Source organism: Epinephelus lanceolatus, chromosome 8 (assembly GCF_041903045.1).
Source record: "Epinephelus lanceolatus isolate andai-2023 chromosome 8, ASM4190304v1, whole genome shotgun sequence".
Taxonomy (NCBI): Eukaryota; Metazoa; Chordata; class Actinopteri; order Perciformes; family Serranidae; genus Epinephelus; species Epinephelus lanceolatus.
In genome coordinates this window covers 40,795,114-40,806,972 of record NC_135741.1, presented here as the reverse complement: position 1 = coordinate 40,806,972, position 11,859 = coordinate 40,795,114, and the positions used below count along the sequence as shown (strand labels likewise).

Below are 11,859 nucleotides of genomic sequence, written 5' to 3'. Positions count from 1 at the left end.
TCTCATGAACAGATACTGTAAGTGGGACACAAAAGCCAACACGGCTTTACAGCTTTGAACTTAAAATCATACATTTCATTCTCTAAAATTACTAATTTTTGCCTTGCAAACAATTACAAATCCAGAATTCTCAAATCCTCAGATCTAAAAAAAAAAACATAACTGCAAATAAACCCAAAAAAACTGCTCAGTATAAATGATTTAGGATTTCTGAAGCGCAAATAAAATCACCAGAAGAAAGATAACAATAAGCTATAAAAGCTATAAACAAACTACGCTACAGTCACATAACTTCATGTCACTACCACAACAAAGCTGTAAAGCTGTGTTCAGCGTGATGATGTTCTGTAGTTTCATTTAGCCACTTGATAGCAACTGCATTGTTTAAGACAATTGAAAACTTCAAAAATCATGAGCAGGGAATTTCCTCATCTAAATAATGTCATAGAACAAAATGTGAAAATCTCTATCTTGTGCTGACCACAGATCTTTTTTAAGGCATCTAACCAAAACCCCATTAAAAAAATTCACTGACTGTAAGACAAGGAAAACAGTGGTGCCAATTCACTAATTCATCCCCGGGTTTTTAGGGCTCTTTCCTGCACCACTTTATTTTGGAAACAGTAAAGCAAAAAAATGGCAATACAGTAACACTCTTGATACATATTTGATCAGTGCTGCCTTGTTTGACAGTTTGACTGCAGTTCACAGGCAGTAATTGACATGACTGACAGTTGCGTTAGAGACCCATATTGTGTCATTAGTTGTTTTTGTGATTCTTGCAAATGCCCTTAGGAGCACTATGAGGCAGAGAATGATGTAGAAGGATGTAGTAACAGATGCATTAAAAAAAATTACTTTTAGTCTTATGTAAAAAACATTTTTTACAGATAGTAGCTTTAAATGTTTGACCGAATTCTCATATTAAGTGCAAGGTTCATATTGTCATTAATGTACTTGTTATAAAAGCAAAGCCATAGGCTCAGTAACGTGAATAGAAAATGGGAGGTTGATGTCATGCTTATTAATTCTTTGGACAGTGCAATTTGTTATCTGTGCCTGCTACAGTGATCAAGCAGGTATTACAATTAACTACATAGATCTATTTCACTTGGCTGCCCAAGGCTGGATTACATACCCTAATGCACTGCATCCACTCACAAACCCAGGCACAACATTTTGGGACTGAGTGCATACCGGGTGCATACATTTTGGTAACAGTACAAAGTAAACTGAATACACAAATGCAAAATACAAAGAAAAACTGATTTATTCACAAGATCACGCAATTCAAAATACATCCAAACAGAAACATCTGTCAAAATCAGATAGACATGTTACAATTCAAAGACACACAACTCCTTTGCCTCTTTCAAACAAGTAACTAAAAGGGATAACAGAATGTGATAAAAAGGTGTAGATCATTCTCTTCTCCATCTGCAGCCGTCTCCTCCTCTCTCATACTCTCTCCAAGGCCTCCAACATGATGATGCTGTTTCCCCTGATGACCTATGAGCCATGAGACCACGCAGAGTAAACACACTACATTTAAGACACACTTTTGAGAAGTTTCACAGTAGATACAGATGAACTTTCAAATGAGTCAGAATAGAGCTCCTCTTATATCACCAGTACCAGGGACGTGATACTGTGAATCCTGGCTTACAGGAGGAATTAATGATACAGTATGCAATGTATTTTAAGACAAACTTTTTTTAGACATCATATTCACATTTCACTTCAGATAACTGCATGAGGCATTCTATACACAGAATTTACTTGCCCAAGGTGAGCGTTACTATCGAGCCCTGTGACAGGAACAAAATGCTTTTGGGGACATACACCACCAAGTAGAGTGCACTGAGGCCTATACATTTATATAGATATTGTGCATTTTTTTCCCCCCATTGACCAATCAATTGGTTGAAGAGTAGGTAGAGTTTCAGCTGACCAAGATTTATTGGGTTCACTACGGCCTTACTGAATGCTGCCAAAATATGGGTGACCTAGACTCAAAGCTGTGGCTGAATGCATCTTGTAGACACAGAGGTGTTGAGTTGCTGTTGCTCTGCTAGTGCTACTTTCACTAACCATAATGTCTTGTTCCGAAAAAGTTTTGTCACATTCCCAGTAATCAAAATCTGAAGCTTAGGAAAGTCTGGAGACATTCTTTACTTTATGTTACTGTCAACAAATCCCATGAAAAGATCCAAACCGTGAATGGATTGATGCTACTAGCAAGTATTGTTAATATATTCAAAACCTAATGTACCGGTATCTTATTCCCTTGTGCCATAGTGCTCCTTCGTTGTTCAAATACGTTGCTCTTTGTTCTTCATGGATACATGCCAGAAAAACAAAGTTGTCTTAACAAATTCAGCCTTACATGTGGTGAGTTATTGATATAAAAATGGTCATTTGGGGACTTGTGTTTTCCTTTAACTAAGAGATAAACATTCTACTCTATTGTGAGCAAATACTGACTTGAGCCATTGTGGTGCTCAAGTCAGAGTTTGGCTCACCAAATAAAATGGCAGAGGATAAATACAGTTAACTATATTTAATAAAGGGGGTGACTTCTGATTTCTGACACAGCCCTGTTCTTTTAATGGAAAAAAATACAGAATTGCAGCACTAAGATACTGACCACCATGCCAATGCTGTTCTGTTGTCCTCCTGGGCCCATCTCCAGAGAGTCGTCCACCACCAGGTTCATAAAGGGGTCGAACCCACGCAGGATGCCCTGCACATGTCTGCCTCCATTCAGCTTCACTAAAGGACAAAAGAAATCACTGATGAATCTTTTATGTTGTGTTTAATCACTGTTCCTCCTTGGTTTAGAAGTCCAACTCGGTTTCATAGTATGTTCTGCAGACAGTGCTACCCCTAGACAACCCTCCTATTCTGAAGTTAAGCTGTGCTTAAGTGACACATTATTGTGCACTTGATACTACAACAGGAACCTGTTCCTATTTAAATCTGCACAGATTTTGATGCTAAGCTTCCAGTTTATTATATTTTTTTTTTTTAAACCAGTGACTGCTGATTGCCTCTGTTCTTTCTCTCTTTCTACCCTTTCAGTTGTCAGTCTGGTTGAACCATTGTAAAGTTTATTGTTCTACAGGTACAAGACCAATCCTTTATACAAAAAGAGGACTTTCTACATTCTAAAAACATGAAAGCCAATTCAAAATTACAGATTAGTCCTCCCAGCCATCTAACTGTACACAATCAGCCTTATGAATGCTATATGCAATATAATAATGCATACATTTCCATGGAGGTGTGGCTGAGGCAATACATTGAAATCACCCATTTTAATGCACTGCAACAGTGACATTTTCATCTTTGTTGTGGGCCTTCAAAGTTACTTTGTTGCAAACATGATTTCAGTGTGCACATCCTAAGAGGTATCAAACATCCATACTGATGACCAACAACCCAGAAATCAAACAGACACATCTGACACATTTTCAGTTTAAGAAAAGGTTCGTTTACAAGTTCTTTTAAAGGGGAAATCCACCCATTTTCAAAATTCATGCATTATTTCTATTATCTAAGACAAATATTTAGTAAACGTGAACAACCTTAATTCAAATTTGTGATGTAGTAGTACACTAAGTGTGGAGCTGCTCCATAGACAATAAATTGGGAAACATGTTCTAGATGACACTGAGTGTATGGGTACATTTTCTGTTTCAGAACTGAGAACATTATAATGAAGATCAATAGAATATTAAAATAATCTGTGGGTCCGCAAAATCAGTCTTCCCATTCATTGTCTATGAAGCAGCTCCAGATTTTATACTTGCTGACATCAAAAGTTTGAAACTTCCTTCTCTGGTTTCCGGCCTTGAGAGAGAGAATAGCTCATATTCACAAATATTAACTGAACTTTCCTCAGACATGGACATAGTATATTGGAAGTCTTGATTAAGCAGGGTTCCCCTTTAAACTGTTATTGACTCAACCGAGCATCATCTTTCTTTACTCACATGAGAGCTTCTTGTCCATGAACCTGAAGAAAGAAAAACAACATTAACTCATGTTAAAAGCTTACAGACGATAGCTACATAGCTAGCAGTCAGACAGGTTAGCTTGTGTTAGCTTGTTTCCATTGCAAACAATGTAGCAGGGTTGCTGTACGGGTACGCTACCAATCCTTTTAGAATACAAAGCAAGTTTAATTACAGAGCAAAGGTTTATTGAACAAACCCGACAACTTACTTCTTCAACTCCGGTGGATGTGCTTTACTCATTTTGTCTTTATTTTCTATATACCGACACAGTTCGTCGTACAACAGTCGTTTCACAAACCGCGGAAGGAAAGCGTGCGCGGGGAGACCGGAAGTTCACAGCAAAATTCCATCATGGACTCTGTGTGCACACCGCCCCCATGAGGCCAGGAGGAGCACAGTCGGCTTTTTCTCATGTTGTGTAAAAAAGTATAATTCTCTGCGGACACATTGCAAGTATTTTCTGAGCATAATAAGGATCGGAAAGGAATGAAAAAGCGCAGGATACAGAAATTACGGTATCGTCTTTTACTTTCATCTTTACTTTTATACCTCTTTTACTTGCATTCTTAGTTTTGTGGATACTCTACGCACTTAGGCACACAAAGTTCAATTTTAATACAACAATGATTCTTTGCAACAGAGCTGGACTACATTTTATGTTTTATTACTTTTATGTGTGCTTATCAGTATCGGTGCCCCACTAGGCAATAATCATTGTCATTCTGCTGTCCATGACTGCTGAAGTACAACCTCCATACCAAAAAAGTTGGGACGCTTTGTAAAGCATAAATAAAGTCAGAATACAATGATTTGCAAATCCTCTTTGACATATATTCAGTTGACTGAAGTGCAAAGACAGGATATTTAATGTTCAAACTCATAATTGCATTTATTAATATTATTTATTGATTGATTTTATAAATATACACTTGTTTTTGCACTTCATAATACACCACACATGAGACAGGTATGGACTGCAGGCAGTTCAGTCTAGTGATGAGCTGTGTTTACCGACAGTGGTTTCCCAAAGTGTTCCTGAGCCCATGTAGTAATATCCTTTATACTGTCATGTTGATTTTTAACACAGTGCTGCCTGAGGGAGCAAAGGTCACAGGTACTCAGTGTTAGTTTTCAGCTTTGCCCATTAAGTAGAGATTTCTCTGGATTCTTGGAATCTTTTGAATTATGGATTGTAGATGGTAAAATCTCTAAATTTGTTGTAATTGTGCAGTCAGAATCATTGCTCTTAAATGTCTGGACTATTTTCCTGTGCAGTTTTCTACAATGTGGTGAACTTTGCACCAGCCTTGCTTATGACTGACTAAACCATACCAAGATGTCCCTTTCTAACCCAGTCATGATCCTATAAACTGTTACCAATTAACCTGTTTACCTCTGGAATGTTCAAACTGGTGTTTGTTTATAATCCACAGCTTCCCAGTCTTTTGTTGCCTCTGTCCCAACTTTTGTGGAATGTGTTGCAGGTATCAGAGTCAGACTGAGTGTACATTTACAAGAAACAAGGAAGTTAATCAGTTTGAACATTAAGTATTTTGTCTTTGTGCTGTATTCAATTTAATATAGGTCAAAAAGAATTTGCAAATTACTGCATTCTGTTTTTATTTACATTTTTTTTGACATTGGGGTTGTATGTGTAAGTATGTTTTAAACAAATATTAACAGTGGAGTGAACTGTGCAGAGGGTATTCCTTGCAAAGGAAGCAATGTCATGGTAAGTGCTCAGGAACTTAACAATGACCACCCAGTTTCTAGTATGTAAAATGTGATTGCATTCACAAACTCATTATAAAGAACCCAGACAAAACATGTCATGAGAATTGTTTTAATTATGATATCTATAAAGAACCATAGACTAATTTACAAAAGACCTCGAAAAAGTGGAAGCTTCAAAACCTATTAAATCATTTTCAACATTTTCACAGTAGAACTTTGAAAACAGTAGCTGAAAATCCTTAAGAAAAAAAAACACCCAACCCAACAACCTCATGTTGATCCTTGTTCATTCACCCAATCGCATTTATCAAGCATCACAGACACAGTGGGCTGCCATCAGTGTATTCATTTGCATAGCTAGTTAATATCACCAAAGTACATGCCAGCTAAAAAGACGGCTGTAATTAAATATCATGTTTTGTGATTTCAATCATACCTTGGGACAGCACTTAGAAATACTTTGCATTCTTGACCAAAACACTACTTTAGCAGTGCTACAAATTCAATGCAAATGCAAATACCCAGGTTTAAACACAACAGTGACAATCCAATCCAATCTATACATTATTATTGCCAAAACTGTAAGACAAAGAATTGAAATACAGCAGAAGACTTATCAGACCTTACTTAGCTAAAGCACTCCAGATGTCTGGACCTGGTGTAAAAATAGACTCTAGCAAACAAGATATCTCTGTCAGTGCTGTGGCTACAACATGTCATGACCATGCAGATGGCCTAGTTTCCAAAAGCACCTTAAGGCTAAGATGATCTTAACTCCCATTGTAATTTTATGGACTAAGACCATCTTGGCTGTAGGACGTTTTAGGGAAACGAGATCTGTAACAAATAGTGGTTTCAACAATAGATGAACAGAGTGGATATGCCAGACTCTATTTAAGAAGCATACTGGTGTTTTTGCATGTTTTTTTTTTCAACTTTTCAGGCTGCAGCAGGTTCTAATGTATTTCATTTAAGTATGAAAATCAACTTGCAGACTGGCTAGACATAGGTAAGCCATCACAGTGAACCAGTTGGCTTTATGTTAAGTCAGAATTGTGTTATCATTAAGTTGTAATAAAGCTTAAATTGATTATGAATTTAAAAGGTGTTCATTATTAGTGCACACACATGCTTGTGGGACACTCACGTATGTACAGTCAGTTTGCAATGTCTACGTTTTCTTTCTTCTTCTCGTTAGATTCACAACAACATTGCTTGTTGATGCAATGCTGCTTTGTGAGTGACTAAAATCATGAACACACTAAAATGATACGTTTTCAAATACATTAACATGCAGCTATTGTGTGAAATATTTACTAAATGGTTGATTTATATGCTGTACTGAAAAAAAATGGCTGTAGAAAATGTTTGAAAATCTGAGAAGAACTATGGTATGCTTAGAAAATGCTTGGCAGTTAAGTATTTTTGATTTTCAGTGAAAGGGCAAAATAAAACATGCAAAAAGCCCGGTATGGTCCTTTAACAATTTAGTCTCTTTAACACTTGATATTATGGTATGGATAAAGTCAAACCAACAACATAGGTACAGAGACAAGATGTTCTGAATGCTCAATCAATGAACAGGTTGATCAACAAGAATTTCAGAGATTTCATCACTCCGCTCTCTAACCCTTCAAGGCAAAAAGGCAATCTCTGACGACATTCAAACTGGATGTCAGGCTTTGCTGGCCTGATGTGTGTAGCCCTCTGTGATGCTGTCCTGCTCCACCCTGACTCGCAGATGCTCCTGACAGTGTTCTAAGAAAGAGTCCAGTGCTGAGAAACCCTGCTGGCAAGGCACACAGTGGTACAGCCTGTGCCTCTTCGAGCCCGGCCATTTACAGGTATCCATCTCGTTTGTGCACACGCTGCACTGTCTCCTCTTCACGGAGGACTGGTGGAGCTCCACATGCTCCCTCAGCTGGGACTGCAGAGAGAAAACCTCGGCACAGGAGGGGCATGGAAACTCTCTCTCCTGTTCATCCTCCTCTCCTTCAGAGACTTCTCCGCATCTCCCTAGATCAGTAACCTTCTTCTTTAATCTGGCCACTTTCCTGGGCCTCCCTGGACCAGCCTTAACAGTTTTGTTTTCTGCTATGCTGGTTTTGACTTTATTTGGCCTATTTTCTGATAAGTCAGAGTCTTTGGTGGTGCATCCTACAGGCTGGCTTTTGTTTTTGATTGTGGTGAAGCTTGAGGCTGTGTGCTGTCTGTAATGAGCCCTAAGTGACAAATGATGGATGAAGACTTTGCCGCAGACTTGACAGGGATATGTGCCTCCTTTCCTGCGCTTGCTGATGACCGGCCTTGGTTCTCTTCTAATAATTTTCTCTCTGCTGTGCTTCTCTTTTCTGTGCACATACAGCTTAGAGGTGCTCCTGAAAACCATGTCGCAAGAACGACAGGTCAGTAATTTCTTTTGGGATTTTGGCGTTTTAATTAGATCTCCATTCACATTGGTAGACGCTCCTTTCCTTGCTTCTCTAACAGCACCTTCTCCTTTGGTCCTTTGTCCCTGTGGAGCCATCAGCTGCTCCTCTGCATGGTTGGTCTGTTCATGGCGTTGCAATCTAGCTTCTGTACGGAACGTTTTTGAACAGAATTGGCACACATTGACAGCTCTGCTGCTGGGCCCCGGGGTGTCTGAAGAATCAGAGCAGGTCGAGTCTCCCTCAGAAACTGGCGGAGAATCATCTGGAAGGCTACTTGCATCAACTATATCTGATGGGGATGGTGGTTCACTACAACCAGCTTGCTGATGGTGCAGCAGAGCCTGCTTCTGGCTGAAGCCTCTCCCACAAGGAGCACATGCGTAAGGGCTACTGTCCAGGAGGTGAGGCTGGCAGTGAGGTGCCTTGTCTGTCAGCCTGCCAGGATCTGAGGTGCAAGTCTTACATGCAGGGCAGGGAGAACCCAGCCGTGACTCTCCATGACAAAGTTCACATAGGGAAGAATCACGATTGCACTTATGGAGCTCCAAGGATGACCTCAGGGAGAACTCTTGTCCACAAGAGGGACACCGGTGCGGTTTGGGTAATGTGTGTTTTAGTTCCTGGTGATGCAACAGGTCTGTTGCATAAGGGAAGCCCTTACCACATTCTTGACAAACATATGTAGACAAATGGGATGGTTGCTGCTTCTGGTTTTGGGCGTGATGTTTAGTGTCAGCCCGTGCAATGAAGCTGGCGAGCCTGGACAGGGTGTCTGCTGCCGTCTTGGAGCGGCTGAACGACTCCTGGGCCCTCGTGGTGCTCCAGCTGACTCCATCCATCCTCTCTCACCAAGCTTCTCTACTGCTTTAGAGGAGACAGGACAAGTTTGAGTCATTAGCCTGGAAATCACGCAAACACAAGAGTAAAAATAAAAGGCGAACACATTCAGCTTACCAAGAGTTACCAAGCTGCTGTGCCTAACTGTGAAATGCAGTCAGCAGCTAACGTTAGTCAAGTTTGGTAGGAAAAGGGGAAGCGTGCCTTCTTGTTAGCTTGTTCCTCTATCTTGCTAACGTTATCGATAATTAGTAGCTAAGCTTCATTTTACAGCAATACCGAAACTCGGTTACATATTAACTGAAAAGTTAGAGGTTCATTTGGTGTCAACGCTACCGTGACAGCAGGGTTACAAACCTTACAGCGCGACCACAAGCTAGCTTCGTGTTTGCTAACGTTAGCTCGTTGCTAGCTGCACCAACATGTTATAAATGCAGTTCCCGTTTAGCCAAACAACTGACCTTGGCACTCAGGCAGATGCGGAGCAAAGAGTGTGTAGCCAACTGGTTAAACTCAGACGACTTGTCGCGTTAACATTCAGTTTCACTACCACAAACAACACTGACATGGCTGCAAAAGTGAAACTGAAGTTTATCGTGCTAACGTAACGTTACTTCGCTGAGCTGTCAGCAGCACTTCCGTCACGTCACTTGCCCAATTCAAAACACCTTCTGATCTGTGGTGTATATCACCTACTCATGAGATGCACCTGACGAATTAATCAAGAAAATACACCAAGACAGCTGTAACTTCTTATGGAAAAATAAGTAGCATTATTTAAAGAGTAGGGATATAGTGAAGTCGGGTCTAAATGCATTTGACTTTGATCCAGTAAATAGTACCAACACATTATGACGGTTACAAACTTTCATCAGAATAAGCAAAAGCTTTTGATTAGATTTTCCGGCTAAAATCCGGGAAAAATTCCATGTATTTTGGTAGTATAGATTTCTTATTCAGATGTGACTATGATATTTCTAAACTACCTGTAAAGCTATTTGCTTTTCATCAACAAGTCCTCCGTTATTAGAAACTCATAAGACATACAAGCATGGGTGGATTATGAGACACTGGGCCCCTGGGCTCACACATGAAAAAGGCCCCACCACCTCTCCTATGTAGGGGCAAAAGACACACACTTTGTGATGATTTCGCCTTTTTTGTTGTTTGAGTCTCTTTTTAGTCGTTTTGTTTCTCTTTTAGGTAATTTTGTGTATCTTTGAGGTCATTTTGAAGCTTTTATGATCATGTGTTTCTCTTTGCCGTTATTTTGTCCCTTTTTGTAGTTATTTTGTGTCTCTTTTCAGTTTCCTTGCATCTTGTATGCTCATTATCTACCTCTCCAAGGTCATTTGTGTCTCCATTTTGTATCTTTTTTTTTCGGTCATTCTGTGTGTCTGAGGTAATTCTTTGGCTTTTTGGTCATTTTGTTTCTCTTTGTGGTTGTTTTGCCCCTTTTGTAGTTTTTTTCTGTGTCTTTGCAGTTCAATCGATTTTGCTCATTTTGTGGCTCCCTGAGGTAATTTTGTGTCTCTAAGCTAAGCTGTTGTGTCTCTTTGAAGTCATTTTATCTCTTTTGTGTGTCCTTTTTGATCAGTTTGTGTCTCTGAAGTAATTTTGTATTGTTTTTGGTGGTTTAGTTTCTCTTTGTAGTTGTTTTGCCCCATATTTTGTGTCTCTTTGTGGTTCCTTTGCATTCTCTTGTGGTTATTTTGAGTGTCTTCCTGGTCAGTGCGTGTTAATTTGAGTGGCATTTTACAGGTAAAGGCCAGAGTGTAGACCTCTGCAGTAATCCCTCCATCCATTTAAAGAATCATAACTTTACACCACACATGGTCCTAATATGGAAGTGATGATAGTATATTAACCAAGAGAAAAGACTTTTTTTTTAAACAAAGAGTAGTCAGAGAAAGGTATCTGGTTTATTATAGGCTACATTTATAATCATGGTAAATTTTTAACAGAATAGTTTTATTGAAAAATACAATCATGTTTATACTAGTAAGCAAATAAGACAGTCATTAAGGCAATCCTACAAACAATGATTTTATTATCAAAGGCATGCTGATTGTTCTGTGGTTATTCCACAAAATCCTTCACTAGTTATAAATTGATATAGCTGTTTTAAAGAAAAATGCAATACACCAGTAATTTTACAGTTAAAATGAGTAAACTAGTTAGGCTACCTCTCTTTTCCAATTCTACCTTAAGCGTAAGGAGCTCACTGTAAAATGATGAATTACCCATATAATGACGTCTTACATCAAGGATTTACTTCACATTTCAATACTTTGTGTAACTTTAACATTTAAACCATAGAACCTCTTCTCTTCTCTTGTAGATTAACTAGGACCTTCTGGGCCTTTCAACATAATAATCAGAATATTCAAATGCTAAAATATAAAAAATACAAAATTTAGTCTCCAACTTGAGGACAAGAAAACAGAGTTTGGGAATAATCTAATTATTTTGGCAAAATGTCATCTAAACTATTCCCATATTTTCTACATATCTAATAATCCTGTATCTAATATGTATTGCATCCTGTTGGTAATAACAAATATCTATGCTTCTTCATTCCTGATTGACCTCAATGTTGTTGTTTTTTCACTATGATTTATTTTTGTCCTGTCCTTTCCATTTTGTGTTTGTTACTGTTATTGCTTGTTCTGTGCTCGCTGTTGTGAACTGCATTTTCTTGTATATGACATGTGCCTTTTTCATTACACAATGAAAAAAAGAAAGCTTATACGGTTGGTTGCCATGAAAAGCATAGTCAATTTGCTTGGGCAGGCTTAAAATTACATTTAATACATGAAAACAGTAATAATGTCTGA

At 38.7% G+C, this 11,859-nt stretch overlaps 2 protein-coding genes across 5 annotated transcripts; both read right to left on the bottom strand.

Annotated features, from left to right (window-relative positions):
* Positions 1–1,252: 1,252 nt before the first annotated feature.
* On the bottom strand, positions 1,253–4,375 carry snrpg (small nuclear ribonucleoprotein polypeptide G). Its single transcript, XM_033628378.2, has 4 exons — positions 4,228–4,375; positions 3,996–4,018; positions 2,648–2,772; positions 1,253–1,509 (listed from the first exon to the last, which is right to left on the bottom strand). Exons 1-4 carry the CDS (start codon positions 4,257–4,259, stop codon positions 1,459–1,461), a joined length of 231 nt encoding a protein of 76 aa, XP_033484269.1. The 5' UTR covers positions 4,260–4,375; the 3' UTR covers positions 1,253–1,458.
* Positions 4,376–5,846: 1,471 nt separating this feature from the next.
* On the bottom strand, positions 5,847–9,667 carry LOC117257708 (uncharacterized). 4 transcript variants are annotated; one of them, XM_078170301.1, is made up of 2 exons: positions 9,484–9,667; positions 5,847–9,084 (listed from the first exon to the last, which is right to left on the bottom strand). In XM_078170301.1, the coding sequence occupies exon 2, from the start codon at positions 9,022–9,024 to the stop codon at positions 7,429–7,431; it is 1,596 nt and encodes a 531-aa protein (XP_078026427.1). In that variant the 5' UTR covers positions 9,025–9,084; positions 9,484–9,667; the 3' UTR covers positions 5,847–7,428. The 4 variants fall into 4 exon arrangements, with proteins under 4 accessions (XP_078026427.1, XP_033483876.1, XP_033483875.1 ...); XM_033627985.2 differs by having other exon boundaries at positions 5,847–9,049; XM_033627984.2 differs by having other exon boundaries at positions 5,847–9,046.
* Positions 9,668–11,859: the final 2,192 nt, after the last annotated feature.

Coding starts and splice junctions, on each gene's coding strand:
- snrpg (XM_033628378.2), bottom strand. CDS start 4,259: ATGAGTAAAGCACATCCACCGGAGTTGAAGAA. Junction 2,773..3,995: donor CATGGACAAGAAGCTCTCAT/GTGAGTAAAGAA, acceptor TTTGTCCTTTAG/TGAAGCTGAATGGAGGCAGA. Junction 1,510..2,647: donor AGAACAGCATTGGCATGGTG/GTCAGTATCTTA, acceptor CATGGCTCATAG/GTCATCAGGGGAAACAGCAT.
- LOC117257708 (XM_078170301.1), bottom strand. CDS start 9,024: ATGGATGGAGTCAGCTGGAGCACCACGAGGGCCCAGGAGTCGTTCAGC.